We start from the raw sequence: 18,313 nt of genomic DNA on the forward strand, positions 1-18,313 counted from the left end.
CTTGGCAGCGGCGGACTGATATCACCCAGCACCTATCTTACCAGCAAAGTAAAATTCCGCTGCTGCTGAGAAAATAGTCCCTCAACATGCGATGATTCATGTGATGCAAGGTTAGTTTTATTTCAAACATTATTCTATCGACACAGACATTTACATCGACAGTCTGGTGTCATAATAGATTTGCTTCGGGAGCTTTGTGGAGTGAATAAGACGGTTTTTAATGGCAGGCTAACTATGGCCATTGACATGCACTAGCCTAGCACCAGCGACCTCTACAAATACAAGGACTGGATGGAATATTTTAAAAAGTTTCTCCACATCTCTCCAACACTCTAGCGAGGAAATGAGGTCCTATGTCCAAACTTCCGGACTGTCCCTTTAAGAACACCACATCACGGTGAGACCAGGGATTTGATTTTTACCTGTTTGGGGCTTTGAGCTTCTTCTTCAGACCCAGATAGCATTTCACAGACTTGAGCAGGACGGCCTTCTCTGCTTTAGTGCTCTGTAACACAAAGGTGCAGTGCAGTTTACTGTGTTGTTTTTGGCAGTAAAAACACACAAGCAGTGTTAAACAGATGGGAGACAGTGAATTGTATTAGGACCACAGTGCGATTAATACAGATTCTGCCTTTATTGTGTCACATATTGTTGGGTTTGAAATGACATTAATATTCTGCAGAGTTTTGCAACAACAACTATAATGCTAACAGCGCACTAGCATTACTTCTTGGCTTTATAATTACATTCAGATAGCACACAACGGTCTCATTTTGACTTTAAGAGCTGATTTTATAATATAACTAACAGAATAGAACAAATTGTAGTTTATCACCTGAAATAAATCAGATACAGCCACTTTAAGGTCATACATTAAGAAATTTACTCTTTAAGCCATGTTAGAATGTTGTTACCTCATCAAATATATGCCCCTGAGTTGTGTTTTCATTCACACGTTTCTGCATCCTGCATTATTAGGCCGTTTACATTTCCACAGTTAGTAGTTTTCAAGTTAACAGCAATTTTTTACATTTAGTTCAGTAGAGATTGGGAATTCCAGAGGTGAAATTAAGTGTGTGGTGTTTAAAAACACAGTTCAGCACCTGTACTACCACATCACATCACATGGTGGAACAAAGTGTTTTTTGTTTGAGAAAAGAACTAAATATGCATTTGTGTGTGAAAGAAAAAACAAGTCTAGGTAGGTTTTTGATGAGGAAACAACATTACACAATAGATCAACATGGGCCCTTTAAAGCAGAGGTAACTTTTTCTATTTTTACAGTCAAGGTGTCAGAAATTCTAAATCTACAACTTACCACAATGTACCATTGAATATAAAACACCAATAATTATTTCAACCAATTTTTTAAGATTCACTTAACGTTACGGCAGCAGCACTGTGATTGTGGCATTTCTGAGCGTCTCCACATGACAATTAATTAAAATCATTATGTACAAACCTGCTCCTTCAAGCAGGAAAGAACAAAGTGAAACAGTACAGAGCTGAGTGAATCAAAGTTGGAGCATTGTGATAACACCTCCACAGCCCAATGCCCACCTCTTTTCCTCAAACCCTGTAATAATTTGGTCGGTACAATTAGAATTTCACATCTTTTCCTTTCTATTAGTGTGAAAATCAGAGTCCTACTTTGTGCACACTGTAATGAATGCAGCTTTAATGTTTGCGTCCTCTTATGTACTACAAACCCTCATCTGACATTGGACCCAAGTGTTACAAAGGAATAAATGGAGATAGTGTAAATTAAGCCTGGAAGATCTAAATTTGCTCCAGTCTACCCCACCTTCTCATTGTCCTCTCCATTGTCCTCATCCTCTCAAGCTCAGATTAAAGGTGAATTGTGTAACTTTTATGGTACAGGATTCCATATACTCTATTTTTTGGACTATAAGGCGCACTTAAAATCCTTGAATTTTCTTAAAAATCGACAGTGCGCCTTATGTATTATTTCTGGTTGTGCTTACCGACCTTGAACCAAATTTATGTGATACACGGCACTCAATAATCTGTCAAAATGTTATAGTATGACTTTGGTACGCTACAAAGCCACACCGCTTGATAGATTGTCGGAGCATTACGGCTACTGTAGTCAGAAGCCTGGCGGACTTTTTTCAGCGCTTATAGTTTATGCAAATTAGCCATGTAGTTTTAAGTTTCATTTCTGTAAAACGTAAACAAATGTGCGCAAAGCTGCATTAAACACATTCATACTCAGTGTATATTTGAGTCCTCCTTGTAGGAAAAAAAAAAAAACTACTTAAATTATAAACCCACATTCACTAAGATGAATCCAAGGCGAATTACACCACGATCATGGATGCCTGGGCTAAGATATCAGTCTCAAGTGCCGTCCGTTTGTTTCACTTAATGCGCCTTATAGTCCAAAAAAAATATGATAGATGATGTTGTTTTTCCTGGAATGTTGTAATGTATGGCATTTAATTTAGCTATCTCCATGGAGACAAGCAGCCACATCACCAGGCAAAGTTACAGGTCAGATCTGTGGAGAAGTGGGCCTGCGCACAGTAAGAATGCACGTTTTTGTGGTAGTTTTTAGAAACAAAAACTCCTCTAATTGAGTAAATGCAAGATATATGTGTTTAAAGCCATACTGCTGAAAACAATAACATCACCATGAAGAACAGCACCGTACCTTCCACCGTAAAAGTTACACCGTGCACCTTTATCAATATTAATAGTGAGAATGCAAGTTTTAAAAGGTATTATGAACAATAACAACCTGTGAAATAAAAGCTATATATATTTGTTTATCGCTATACTATGCCACACTTACTCCACTCTTACCTTGGGAATTTTACACACAGGATACAGCTTATTTACCCATTAATCTGGAACATTTGAAACCACAACACTGACTTAATACCAGAAAGAAGAGTTTTTAGTTTTGTTTATGGTTATATTTTAGATTCTATAACCTTTAGCATTCCCCCAGGAAGCAGCCAGTCCCTGTGCGATAGACTGTTTTGGGGAAGGATAAAACAGGAGATTAAGATGAAAATATGAGCGTACTTTGATATCTCTGTAGAGCAGCAGTTTCTCCGCGCGCAGGGCCACGTATTTGTCCTGGAATTTATGGCCCGACAGCAATTTGCACGATCCGTCATTGAACTTTAGGTAGTCTCCTCTAATGAGCATCTTCTGGTCTGAAACGGCAGGTACAAAAGAACGTTAGAGTTAGGCCGCTTTACTTCACGAAACTAAATAAGTTATTACAATACGAGTTAAGATACTGCCTATTTGAGGATAATACTGCTGGTTTTTCAGTGATGCCATATCATTTGAATAGAAGCAAAAGACCTTTAAAGAAGATATTACTGCGTTTCAAATTTATTCTATAGCAAGCAGATTTTCATGCACATGTTTTTATTAGTAGAAAATGGCTATGTACATTTTTTTTTACCCTAGATATATCAATAATTGCAAGAAAGTACAGATGGGCTGACTATAAACTGACATTTTCTGAGCACTCAAGAATCAGGACAACACGGAGTTACTCAAAAATACAACTCCGAGTAACCTTATGATGAGCAGACACCATTATAACATGGGTAAAAGCTCATAAAATGTCACCTTTAAAGTCAGTTTGACCATTCTTAGTGTGCAAACTACCTTTCCCCTCAGCAGTTCTTTTGGCTGCAGAGAACTTCTTGATGACCAGGAAGGCAGAGCTGGGGTACTCCAGCGAGCTCCACTCCAGGACCTGCTCCAGAACCTTCTCACTGTGGTGCAGCGGCCGCTCTGTAAAAAGAAAAAAAGGTCAGATCTCAACTTATTAACTTCTGTTCCATTAAAGGTGCACTGTGTAATTTTTCTGGTGGACAGTTTGTCACCTGCTTGTCTCTACAGAGATGTTATTGTTTTGTTTGGAATGTCCCGATATGAAGTTAAATGTTTCCACCTAGTATTTACTCAACAACATTGGGTTTTAGACCTAAAAACTTGCATTCTTACTGAGAACCTCTCCACAGATCTGACATGTAATTTGGCCCTGTGGTGTCAGCTATTGTTTTCATAGAGATACATATGTGTAAGTGTGTCAGTGTGGAACTTTTAAGGCAATATCTCCCTAGAGAGAAGCAGGTGATGGACTCTCAGATGGACACAGTGCACCTTTAATGATATGGAATTACCTACTAACTTTCTTTGTGTGTAGTCAGTTGTATTCAGTGTACACATGGTCAAACAGAGTCATTATCATGTCCTGATGGGTGCACACGCTGCATGTTCCCAACTTTAAGACTTGTGATTTGTGTAACAGCACCTGTGAGTGGCGCCACCTTCAGGCAGAGGGCTGTAAGACGCCCCTCTGCAGTATTACTTATTCATGACGGCAGCTTTATCCCCTTCACAATCTCACAGACCAGGGCTATAGAATTAGTTCCTCATTTCCCGACAAATATTAGCTCCTGTTTCTGCCTATTGTCCTCGATAACAGTGTTTATCTGAAGCCATCCTCCAAAATAGCTAATTAACGTTCATTCCCTCCTTCTTTATAGCTTTATAAACCAAACCTGTCACGGTCCCACCTTCAAAATAACTTGCCTGTTTACTCTTCAGCACACATATTGTCTTGCCATGGAAAATTTGCTGAACCGTCAGCAAATATATTCAGTATTCAACACAGCTTCATTTTTAGAAAAGGGCACCGTGTCCTCTGTAACTTTGCAGAAAAACAAACATGAGAGTGAGTGTAAACTCTGAGTGAACTGATGAAAAGTACAGAGGGACCTCCAGCTAAGCTATGTAGCCACAAAGGTAAAGTTTGATGCCCACACCCCACAGTACCAGCCCCCTCACACAGCACCATGAGACACAAGGTCCTATCTCTGCATATTCATACAGACTGGGGTGGGTCAGCTCCCTGGGCTTGTCACGCTACGAAGATGAAGGTAATTTATGACATCATGGTGAAGATGATTAATTAATGTGCATATTATCAAAACGACAGCGCTCAGCTCATTTATCAGAACGCCGCCATGTTCTTAGACAACCATTTATTAAAGGAGGACCTGCAGCATCTAATCACATGGTCCATGAGATCAAGTGTGATCTCCCAATACAATAGAACAGAGCTGAAGCCAGTGACCCCACTCTGTTTTATAATACATCTCCTGACGGCAACACTAGTTCAGACCAGGCAGCATTAAAGGCCAGCAGGTACATGGTATCACTGTCACCGCTCTACATTTCATTGTAACTGAATGTAAACATGTAAAAACCAGAAGTGGACTAAGGGACTGTCACATCGCCCATAGCGTTCAGTTCCAGTCAATTGAAGCTCACAAGGCTAGCATTAATAGGAGTGAATTTGGAGCAGAGTTCCAAATTGGGAATAGAAATTTATTTACGGACAAAATAGCAAAATAAAAACATCACGATAAAAAAAGAGGGGCAACAATTTCTCAATGTAAAGTGTCGATGGAGCCATAAGTGCCCCCGTGCTCACTTCCTATTTTGAACACAGCGACTTGTGGGTCAGCTATATCCATTTATATATATATAGTCTGTGGTAAAAATGCATATTTTATTAAACGTAAAATACCCATCTCTCCATGCTCGATGACTTCAAATGTAGTCCACAGGTCTTGGGCGTTGACAGTGATGTTCTTCATGTTGAGAGCTGTTTCTGCCACCTCTGAAGCCCTCATACTCGGAGACAACTGAAACACACACAGGAATATTCTGATTTAGTTCTCCAACATCTACACTTGCAGATAGGTTCAGTATTGTCACATCATGTTGACTGGGCTGTGGAGTGCAGTAAAAATCACATATTATGCTTTTTCTGATCTGTGTTATAATGTTTCCTCATCACAAACACAGCTGGAGTTGTGTTTTGTTTCATTCACACATGTTTAACACGCAAACCCTGCATATTTAGGCTCTTCTCTGATTTAAAAAAAAAAAAAAAAAACAGCCAAAACGTTTTTTTTTTACTAGTTTTTTACAAGTTTCACTTTTGTTTTTGACGCTCTGATTTTGTCCTCCATTTCTCTGCGTTAAGTCACTCCCCCTTCAGAGCGCTATCACAACACAATCAGCGTGCATCCCATTAATGAAACTACATCACACACTGCACATCGCATCAGGTTTGTGAAGTTGTTGTGTACAGCTTTGCATCATGTTTTGTATATTCATGGAGAATTGTCATGTCGTTGTTACACCTAACCATAATTAGGACTTAAATAGGGCATGAGCCAGATCACTAAATTACTGAAACATGCATGTATCTATCTAAAACCTCTTCATCCCTGTTTTTGATGAGGAAACAATGATATAACTTAGTAGAAAGTAAAAAAAAAAAAAAAAAAAAAAAGAGCATTGCTATTAGTAATTAAAGAACATAAAACTCAAACTGCAAATGATCTTTTTAACCCCTTTAACCCTTTGTGCTGTGAATGGCCCCATCACCTCTGGCTGTACAGAAACGCAATTACTCACACAATTAAAATAGACATTTCTTTTGATTAGCCGAGTTTTGATTTATTTCTGTTGGCTGTAATCCCATAAGGTTTAAAGCACCAATGCCCCAGCCCTATTCTATCCCTCTATCTACCTCTCTACCTCTCCACTTCTCCACTGCACCTGCCTCCTTCCTCCTTTCACTCCACTTGTTCTTATTTCAGCGTGGACCTCTGGGAGAAGTGACCACACACACTCACACACACAATTCTCAAACCTTGATTAAACAGCAGTTCTCTGGCGCTTTCTTTTCCAGGTAAACTTCGAAGATCAAGTCCCCAGCTGGAGCAAACTGTAGAAATAAAAACAGATATCAAGATCAACAGACTTACAAAACAGTAAAAACACAATATAAGAGCTGTGTTTCTAAGATGGAAAGCTCTCAAATTTCTGGTGTTAATTAAAGGTGAAAAAAGTGCAAGACAAAGAGTAAGCGTATGAGGGAATTGTGAAAAGGTCAAAGCTGGAAGTGTGTAAAGGTTTCGCAGGTTAAGAAAAGTGTAGTTGCGCTGTTGGGGTGTTAACTTGTTAAAGTTGTCGTTAACAATGAGATCGTGATCCATTTATTTAGAAAAAGCGAAAAACAGACTAAGTGAGAAAAAAACTTGCGTAATTCATGTGTTGTGGTGGAACAGTCCATTCTGAACTTTGGAGATGGAGACAGACTAATAAAGGATTACTTAAACATGTGTGAATGAATCAAAACACAACTCCAGGTATGTTAAGAATCTGGTAACAGCATTATAACAAGGCTTTGTAATACAGTGGTCCCTCGTTTATCGCGGACATTACTTTCTAAAACTAACCCGCAATACGCAAAATCCGTGAAGTAGTCAGCTTTATTATTATATCTGTTTTAAGGCTGTAAAACCCCTCACCACACACTTTATACACTTTTCTCAAACAGGACAGTTACAACCCTTTTTGCATCCTTCTTAAAAAGTATTGCTGCTGTTGTCCTCTTGTTATTTTCCTCCTTCTTTATGTAACAAACTGAAGATTCATTTATTCCGTAATTGCGCCCTACAGCCACGTAACTTCTACCTTCCTTCAGCATGTCCAGAAGCATCTTCCTCTGCCTTTTGGGTGCAACCGCAGGAGCCTTTGTCGGTGCAGAACCTTTCGTTGACATTGTGGGTTTTGTTGGGGAGAAAACTTGCAAACATACAGTACTTCACAATCACACTGCTAGCGATGGAACATTTATGTAAATTTGTCAAGATGAACACATTCTGTACTGTACAGGAGACACGGCACGGGGGAGACAGATTGATTACGTTCTACGTTCTACAGTCCCTTAATCAATCAGGACGCAGGGGGAGGAACATAATGTGTGCTCATACACTGATAAAAAAAAAAAAAAAAAAAAAAAAAGAAGCATGCAAAATTGCAGTAAAAAAAATCCACGAAACAGCAAGGTCACGAAAAGTGAACCACGTTACAGTGAGAGATGACTGTATAGGACCTTCAGGATCACTGTTCCACAAGAAGATTAAAACTGTATTAAAGTTATCTATTTCCACAGAGAAGCCAAGTCTGAATAACATGTCAGATCTGTGAAGAGTCAACCTGCTTGGAGTAAATATGCTGTTTTTCTCATGTCTAACAGTAACAACACATGTATTTAAATAAATGCAAAGTAGATTAGTGTAATGTCAAAATGTTCAATATCGGCACCAATATCTGGAATATCGGTGCATCCCTACTTAGAATAACTTAGAAATCACAGTTATTTGCCTCTACTGAGAACAGGCTGTTACTGTGAATATGCCACAGAGAGATGTGGGCGCAGTCAAGTTTACTCAATAAACTCAGTATTTCTGTGTAGGGTGAGAAAAACCATAGAAGAAGTCATTTATTACAAGACAGAGAAATAAAGATATTATGAAGTGTGCAGTGACAGCAGCACTTCTAATTCTCACCAATGTCATCCTCTCTTTGCACCTGCTCCGACTCTGAATGTAACTATTGATTTTAAAATGCCACTTCTAACTCCACACTGGCTTGTACCTCATTATAACACTGATTTACTAACTCCCGAAGTAGTCATACTACATAATACTGGCAGGACTCAGGTGTACTTAATATTCTGAACCTTTAAAATGAGACAATTATGTCATAACTTTTGGCTTATACCTAGACTAAAATATAGAAAGTAAAACTATACAAGAGCATTAATCGATTTTTTGATTACTTGAGACCAGAAAGAGAGGAAAAGTTTGTAAGGCCATAGTTTTGACACAATAGTAAAATTTCATACTTTATTTGGATACTAATGAATAGACTTTCCAGCATTCAACATTCATTTTCAACATTTCCTTTGATATTTCTATGCAGTTCCTCAGCTGTCCAAGTAGGTGGGCGATTTTGACTTTATGTAGTCTTATGTACTAATTATGATAAACCCAAGATCATTCTAGAACAGGGGTACTCACACTTTTTCAGCATGCGAGCTACTTACAAAATGACCAAGTCATAAAGATCTACCTAATACAAAGCCAAGCAAACTGCACTGAAACACTCTAAACACTCTATTCTTTAAGAGAACTTCCTCTGGCACTTTACACAAAACTGTGAAAAAAGTGAAGGAAGATTTTTAAACCTGTTTTTTAAAGTTCCAAACTGGAGTTACATTCTTTTCTGGTTTTGCAGTGATATTTACCAGCCTCTGCACGTTTACCAAACCAAACGCACATCGTGACAAACACAGATGCATTTGTGCACTTTTGTTAGGCAAACTTCAGCCAAATGTGGCAGTAGGTCTGTTCTGTAGATCTGCTCTATGCTGTAGACCTGCTTTGTGCCAACACTGTAACACAAATTTAGACTCGTTTTTGCTTCACGTTTCGTCTTGCTCTTCTAATCAGCCGCACTGTGGGAGGGGCTTGTGTTCGCTGTACGCAGGAAGGAGCGAGAGCGTGAAAAGGCGAGGGGCGGCGTGCTGACGTGAGGCAGATGGACAGGTAGGATGTTTAGGAAGTTGAACCTGCCCTGTGATGCACGCTGGTACACGAGGGCACACGCTGTTGCAGACAAGCCGTGCATAGGGAGCGTGTGTATTTGTGATGTGCCGTAAAGTCCAACAGCAGCGGCCGTAATGAAATATGATTGCACTTGTTGAGTGTCAGACCTTGAGTGAGAGACAAGACAGAGTCCAAACGCGAGTCCGAGACGAGACACGGCGATCTACCCACACGAGCTTGGCGATCAACTGGTAGATCACAATCGACATATTGAGCACTCCTGTTCTAGAGTTATTCAGGAAAGGGTAATTTCTGCCTGTTTGATGTGACTTTTTTAGTATCATACTTGCTTAAAAGCCCAAACAACTACAATACTAAACCCATTCCTACACACAAATTCCTAACTACTATAACTATGACTACAGACAATTTCGATTTTAAATCACAATATTCATCTAAAAGGACTTAAAGGGACAGTTCAGAATTTTGGACATAGGAACTCATTTCCTAGTTAGCCAGAGTGTTGGAGACATGTGGAGACACTTTGTGTGTCATTGTATTTGCAGAGGTTGCTGGTGCTAGGCTAGTGCATGTCAATGGCCATAGTTATCCTGCCACTAAAAACAGTCTTACCCACTCCACAAAACACCCGAAGCAAATCTGTTATTACACCACTGTCGATGCAAATGTGTTGATACAATAAAGTTTGAAATAAAACTAACCTTGCATCGCATGAATCGTCGCATGTTGAGGGACAATTTTCTCAGCAGTAGAGGAATTTTACTTTGCCAGTAAGATAGGTGCTAGGTGATATCAGTCCACTGCTGCCAGTGCACAATTTTGACATTAACCTTAACAGGAGAGATGCAATGTACCAGGTTGTAGCACCAGTGTACTCCCAGGGCAGGTTCATTGATTGATTATATTTAATTGCTATCAGCTGTTCTTCCTGGAGACATGTAGCATGTTCTGGGGGAAACCAGAGTGCCCAGAGGAAACCCATCCAGACACGAGGAGAAACATGCAAACTACAGAAAGGCCCGGGCGACTCGGGGATCGAACCCAGAACTTTCTTGCTGTGAGGCATGAGTACTAGCCACTCAGCCACCATACTTCAATCGGGAAGTACAACTTGCTGCTCAGACATAAATCCTTAAAATGCAAGGTTGGTTTTACTTATAAAATTATGCTATTGACACAGACAGGGTGTTTTGTGGAGTGGGTAAGACTGTTTTAGGTGGCAGGTTAACTATGGCCATTGACATGCACTAGACTAGCACCAGCGACCTCTGCAAATACAAGGACTGGATGGAATATTTTTAAAAGTGTCTCCACACATCTCCAACACTAACTAGGAAATTAGGTTCTATGTCCAATATTCCGAACTGTCCCTTTAATAAAAGAATTAAGTCCACTAACTTCCGCTTTAGAAAACTGGTGCCCAATGGGAGCTAACCGTAAACATCATCACAACAAATAGCCATCAGCTCAGCTGCAGATCAGCAGATTTTTTTTCATTTGTACCAAATGCTGCTGAATCCTTTGTGTATCACCGAAACACTCGAGAACAAAGTACAGAGCTGTGGGGCATAGGGACGGTGAAAACGGGGGTTGATTGGCAGCGTGCAGTTTTGAAAATAAGTAATTAAAGAAACACTAAAACATACACAAATCACTCCAAATGGTAAGGGAATCATTTATGAAATGGTTAAAAGCTTTAAAAAGTTGATTTTGCAAAACAGGTCTGCCTTAACATTCACTCAAGCTTGTGTGTATCTCTAAGTACACCATCTACAATAATAAATAAAGCATACAATTACTTTTTTACCCTGTTCTACACTAGTTCAAGCTGTTTGGACCCCATTAAAACTCTTAAAAGTCTTTGGTATCAATAAAGTTCCCCGTCTAAACTCAAGCCAAAAGATTCAACTGCGCAGAGCCATACTTTCACCCTCTCACTTGTGCAGGTTAAATCCCGGGTCGATTTGAGTCCATAACTGAAATGTTGTCCCAATTTTCACCTCCAACAGCTTCATAATAGTGGCTGCTTTCCACTGAGTAACCCCCGTGCCCCACAGCGGAGGACATGTCGTGAAAGGCTAGAGTACAAGAAAGGAGGAGAGCGAGTGGGAATGCATTGACCACAACAACTATTTTAGACCTGGACAACCGCATGCTAGCTATTTTTTATTTTTTTCTACTTATCTGGACCAAATGCTTTTCTGTGCAGAGGCATCCAGCCATAAAATACCTGTGGTAAAGGTTAACTGGAACAAAGTCCTTTTTTGCCTCACCTGCTGCTGCTAGCCTAATCCCCCTGTTCCCTCTGCTAGAAAAACAGGGTACCTCCGCAAATGAATTCCTGATTTGAGAGACCATGACACACGGCGCTAAATCAATACGCTCGCGCACAAACAAACATCGCCGACGGAGATTTCCATTAACGCCGTCTCACCGTGGCGTCCTTCTTGTCGTTCCAGCGCGTGATGAAGCGGTTCTCTCTCTCCATCTGCTCCACCTGCTCCACGTTGACCTGTGGGAGAGTGAACTCAGTCACAAATACAAACTTGGACGTGTAAGGATATATGGTGCTGGGGTCAAATACAAAGAGTTAGTGGAGATATACAAGGTTGGGCAAGTCTGGTTTTCAAGAATTTCAAATGCAGTTAAAGGTTCTATATTACACTAAATTGACCCTTGTGAGGTTTCATTCATGTTATAATTTTACCTCATTAAAAATATACCTGGAGTTGTGTTTTGTTTCAGTCACAGATGCTTGAGTAATCCTTTTATTAATTGTCTGTATGCATCATTGTTTCACAAACTTATATTACAAACCTATATTTTAAAAGTCACAAACCTTCACGAACCCAAGTCAGAGACATTCTTCATAAATCACAAAATAAAGGTGGATTTGACCATTATTGGACATTAATGAGGATATTTTATTGTTGACTGAGTGTCTCTGAACAATTAGTATTACTCAAGTTTTAAACAATGAAAACAGTAATTGAACCAGCAATAAAAGGTATCCATAAGTATCCTGAAGTGCAGTGGCCTTCACTGATTTATCACTCTTCTTTTTGGATGACCAAGCAAGCATTTCTCAACTTTACCTGCAGAAACACTCGTTGAGGACAGGCAGCTACAATTTGCAGACTCTGTATATTGCAGATCTACATGCAGATTGTGACAAGGCAACCCCCAAAAAAGACCCCAAAAATGTCTTGCGACCTACCTGAGGGTCACAACCCAGTCTTTGGGAAACAATGGTCTACAACTCCCAAGCTCAAAATGCTCTGTTCCACCTTGTGTGTAGCAGGTAGTTTTCACGTTACCAGCTACCTTTTACCTTTAGTTCAGTAAAGATTGGCAATTCCAAAGCTGAAATTATCCAAATGATTCTAGTGAAAGTGTACGGAGTTTAAAAACAGAGTAGAGCTCTTCCTGTATTACCACATGACATCACAAGTTGGGACAGAGTGTTTTCTGTTTGAGAGAAGAACTCAGCCTAAATAAGTGTGAATGAAACAAAACACAACTTCAGGTATGTTTGTGATGAGGAAACATTATAACACAGATAAGAAAATAGCATAATAAGGGCCAGTTAATAAATATCTGAAAAACTACTTGGACCGTTACCATCCATATTATTATTATTTTTTAAATAAAAGCTGAATTGGGCATCAGTTACTGGGGTAAACACACAAAATGAGTTGATTAACTTTATTACATCCCTTGTATTTGCATTCTTCACATCTCCCAGAAACTTCCCCAAAGTACAGTAAACTGCAGTGTAAAAAACTTAACTGTCACCACTGATAGCGAAAGACAGTTATTTCCAAACTTTTTAACATCATTATCCGTTTTTGTGAGACTACTTTCCTTTGTAGAAGTTATGGAGAGAAGATTGAAGAAGGCGAAACTGCGTGAGTGTTTAGTCCTGATAATAGTCCGCTGACAACACCCAGCGCACACTTGGAGCTTTAATTAGAGAAACGTCTCTCATTTGGTGTCATACAGTGTGCATTCAGCGGCGTTGGGCTCGTGATTGGTTGGGCTTAATGGCCATTTGTCACACGAATGGCGCCGTCCTGAGAACGATTTCGGAGTGAATGTCCCTCCTGTAACGTCAGAACAAGAGGGATCTGGGGCTCTGTGGGGATTACGGTCTCTCACAGCTCAGTGTCCCATAAGCCAGGCTCTTCTCCAAAAGTAAGCATTGATCTCACACCCGCCCCCTTTGCACTTTGAGAAGACTGAACCAAACATAGATTGTGTAAAGAGTTGGACTAAGGGAGTGTGACGTCTGTTGACAACTACTACATGACACCACATTGTGGAAAGGAGCATTTTGAGCTTTGGAGATGTTGACCGTAGAATGTATAAACAGAGTGTGAGTGTGACATCACCCATAGCCTTTGACGCTAGCCAAATGAAGTTCACAATGCAAGAGGTTAAAGAAGTGCATTTGGAGTACAGTTACATACTAGGAAAAGGAATTTATTTATGAACAAAATCGTGAAATAAAAAGCCCAGGGTCATCTAGAGCGGGTTAATACGGACATTTTAAGGCCAAAATGGCGAAGCTCACTTCAGCAGTTACAGATAGAGGTACAACAGTTTTTCAATGTAAAGTCAACTGGAGTCAGAGTCAATGGAGCCAGAAGTGCCCCCATGCTCACTTCCTATTTAGAGCGTGGCAGTTATCAGGTTAGCTATGTCCATTTATATTTACAGTCTGTGGTACCAACCCAACAAGAACACTTATCCTAGTGCTTACTGTGGCATTAAAGAACTCATTATGCTTGAGCCTGCTCTATAATTATAATCTATGACACCTGTAGATTGTTGTGTTATACTTTGCACATTTTAAATTGCAATATTCATCTAAAACAGGGGTCATCAACCTAAGGCCCGCTGTCCGACTCCGGCCCTCCATGCCCCCTTTGACTGGCCCCCCACTACTTGAACAGGCCCTAAGAGGCAATCCTCAAAAGTTGTTTTTTAACTTTTTAATTTTTTTTTTACTTGTACGCAAATAATAACATGTCTGCATCTTGTATTTTGTTGATTCTTTTCAATAAAAAAGTGATATTTATATGAAATATCTATATTTATATTTAAATAATTATATGACGTTTTTACATTTGCCGCCAAATTTTCATCACCTGACAAGCTTGAGATCAAACGGTGACAGTCAACGCAGTTTTGTAGTGCAGTTAAGGGCAGCAAAATGGCTCGTGTTAAAATATGAAAGTTAACCAAAAGTGCAGAGTTTTCAAAGAACAGTGGACGACTGATTATTTTTTGTTATTTTTTGTTCAGTGTAAGGACCGTGCAGTTTGATATGTAAAAAAAGTGTGATGGTTTTCAAACAATATAATCTGCGTCGTCAGGATTATACAATTCTGTTATACGACTGACCGGACCCCGGCCCCCCATCACAGTCAGGAGCGATAAAGTGGCCCCCAGAGAAAAAAAGTTTGGTGACCCCGATCTAAAAGAAAGAAAAGAAACTAGTCCGCTGACTTCCACATTAAACTGTGGTGCCCAACAGGAGCTGACGTTGCGGTAAAGACCATCACAACAAAGTCGATGATAGCTGCATAGATAGCTCCTCATCACACTAGGAAGTAGCAGAGTTTTCTTCATTTGTACCAAAATTACTATGCCACACTGCAGAATCCTACATGTATCAGCAATAAAGAAAATAACGAAGTAAGTACAGAGCCGTGGGTGTGTGCCGTTGGCGCTGAAAATGAGGATTGATCTGCAATATGGGGTCTTGAAAATAAGCAATTAAAGATTACTCAAACATGCACGAATCACTCCAAATACAACTTCGAGACGGTAAATGAGAAAGGAAAACAACTATAACATGGTTAAAAGCTTTGAAAAGTCAATTTTTGCATAATAGGTCTGCTTTAAAAGTACGGTGGTAATACAAATAAGTCTTCCAAGGCTGGAGAATGACCTTATATCTTTATGCTAATATTAATATCACATAGTACAATGACATTATTAACTTGACTATAGGATATTTCCTCAGCTTAAAGTTCACAACACTAGTATTTTGAAACCTTTAGTGAGGTTTACAAAGCGTATTCGAAACCAGCCAATGTAATTTCAAGGACGAGTTTGAAATAAAAAATCAGTGTAGTCAGTTTACATCAGAGAACATTTGACAGTGACCTTATAAATAATTGGTGAATCTTTTTCTCCTGTCAGAATAGCTGTGCAGATTTAGCTCACAGTTACGCGCCTGCCCTGGTTTCTCTTCAAATTTGCCGTCTTATTTCCTCTTCTAGGTGACCTGTTTTTGTTTGTTTTTCTGGAGATGTGGGCCAACTGCGTGAGCTGGTTACAGTTGGCACAGTCTTTGATTTTAAGCTATTTATTTTATCAGCTGAGGAGCAAAATCACTAATAAAGTCACGCGAGCTTGGAAACAGGTAAAGGTATCGTGCACTTTCAGATTAGAATACTTTGGCCTACTTACAGTCACTGTGCTTACAAGAAAAAAAAAAAAAAATAAAAGTTTACATGCCCCAATTCTGAAAAACACAAAATCCTTACTCTTGTTTGTATGTAAAAAAAAAAAAAAATCATACTCCAAATTACATGCAGTAATTGAATGCCCCTCTTGACATGTCTAAAAGTATTGAAAAAAAAAAAAAAAGTGTAACAGAGCTGTAAAATATATTGTATTCAAATGTGTATCAAAATGGTTGGCATTATTTCAATTAAATATTATCTGCAAAAAAAAAAATAAATAAATCTTGGCTTTTTATAGAAAAGTCTTGTTGTACCTGTAGTTTAGAGTAAGGATGCCCCAATCCGGCTTTTTCAGTTCCGATACCGATATTTCAGCTTCAAGTATCTGCCAGTACCTGATATTAACTGGTACTTATTTCATTAAAACACAGGTGACTTAACTTATTATTGCACAAGATACTTATTATTATGTTAAGCAACTGTTATTTCTCCTTCACATCACTACTGAACAGCTTTGTATGATTAAAAATTTCAAACATTATGAGACATTCTAGGTCAAAAACAGCCGGTAAATAATCGAAATAACGGCTTAACATATATCATGAAACCGATCCAGCTAATTTTTCAGTATGGGTGCATCCTTAGTTTAGATCTCTACCAGTGGCAAAGTTAGCAGTTTGGGGGCACTAGGAGAACTTGAGTTTGAGGCTCACACTATAATGCACATTTTGTTTGTTTTGTTTTTTTAATATATTTCTTGTCTGTTTTTCCCCATTTTTCTTGAGACACGCACATTTCTATTTGAATTATGGTGGACTGGAAACGAGTCTTATTCATTATGTCGCCTACTAGATAATCAGAGCAGTAGGTAGTTTAATTTTTTGCTAGTACAATTATATTTTTGTTTACATCCATTACATATTATTATTTTTCTCATGATTATTGTTTAAATGTAAACTTCTCATTTAATGTCATATTGAGAGAAAATCAAATTGCTCTGAGGCCTCGGTTAGGGCCCCTCCAGGTCTGTGGGCCCTATGCAGCCTCCTACATTTGCCTAATGGTAGCGCCGCCTCTGATCTCTACAAACACGTTCTGAAATACATGTTTGTAGAGATCTTTACATTCTTTTATTCTTTTATTCATTTTATAAGCTCATATTTCAGTCTTCTCTCAAATGTTAATGTTCCTGGAGTTGTTTACAATGTGGATTCTTTTGAAACATTTATCACAAATGTAATCACAATCGCAACAATAATTGTCAGAAATTGTTTCATTAAATTTTTTTCCAGAAATAATGCAGCTTTCCTACTTTGCAATCACAACTACAACTCCCACTCCACTTGACCATGGCCTTTGACACCTGGGTAAACATGCTCCCAAATACAAATAACAACTCACCCCAAACAGTGTGATGTAGTTGTTGATGAGATCGTGGACCACTCGGACTTCCTCTGGGGTCTGTCCTTGGGTCTGGAACAGGCAGGACGAGAAGACCGAGGCCAGCTTCTTACTGGGCATCTGGTTTAAATGGGAACAGTGGTGGATCCTGGGTCAAAAACACAGAAATGCTTTGAGATTTTAATTTGCGTTAAAAAATAAATATGCAGGTCTCAATCAGACTTGTTATTTGTTGTTTTTACACCCACACCAAATGCTCACAATCCAGCATAATAAGAAATGGTTTTAAATGCAACTTAAATCATGCAAGAAAGGGCCAATTAAGTCTTTTTCCTCCATGACAGCGCATTGGTTTCTAAGACTGCAGACTTTATGATTATGTGTTTTTAAAGATGTTTACACAGAGATTCAGATTCTCACAGCTAATGACTGTCTACAAGAAAACTTTAGATTAAACTTGACATGAGAAAGAAAAAGTGGAGACTGCTTCATTAACATTAGATGGATGTATTGTAAGGACAGACTAATGCCACTCATAATATCAGCATCTGGTCGAAAACTCAAAGCTGAGAGTTAATGTCAAATACTTCATGTTTGTTAGAAATTGTATATGTAATTAATGGAGACCTTCTATCTGAAAGTCTTTCAATGTTATAGGTGAACAAGAAAAAAAATAAAAACATCTATAGATTACTACCATACTGTAAATATATGAAAACCTGTCATGAAAATTCTATCATTATTATTTTTTTAATTCCAAGAAAATAGCCAAAACTACACATTTTTACACTGGAAAAAAACAAAAAACAATATCTAGCTAATTTAAAATGACTTAAATTAAGAACATTTTACTTTATTCTAGTATATTCAACTTGACAAGTAAAATTATCTACCAATGGATCATGTGTGTTTTTCTTAATTCAAGCAACATTCAATTTTGTTTCTTA

At 38.8% G+C, this 18,313-nt stretch overlaps 1 protein-coding gene across 1 annotated transcript in view; it reads right to left on the reverse strand.

Moving 5' to 3' along the window:
* arap2 (ArfGAP with RhoGAP domain, ankyrin repeat and PH domain 2) overlaps positions 1-18,313 on the reverse strand; it is a 192,902-nt gene that overhangs the window by 16,276 nt on the left and 158,313 nt on the right. Inside the window, 7 exon segments of the mRNA XM_055156121.1 lie at positions 423-505; positions 3,053-3,186; positions 3,653-3,781; positions 5,586-5,703; positions 6,723-6,797; positions 11,924-12,001; positions 17,367-17,514. Coding sequence (XP_055012096.1) covers positions 423-505; positions 3,053-3,186; positions 3,653-3,781; positions 5,586-5,703; positions 6,723-6,797; positions 11,924-12,001; positions 17,367-17,514 — 765 coding nt within the window.

The sequence above is a fragment of the Boleophthalmus pectinirostris genome, unplaced genomic scaffold (genome assembly GCF_026225935.1).
Source record: "Boleophthalmus pectinirostris isolate CB_2022bp ecotype Guang Dong unplaced genomic scaffold, ASM2622593v1 HiC_scaffold_20, whole genome shotgun sequence".
Taxonomy (NCBI): Eukaryota; Metazoa; Chordata; class Actinopteri; order Gobiiformes; family Gobiidae; genus Boleophthalmus; species Boleophthalmus pectinirostris.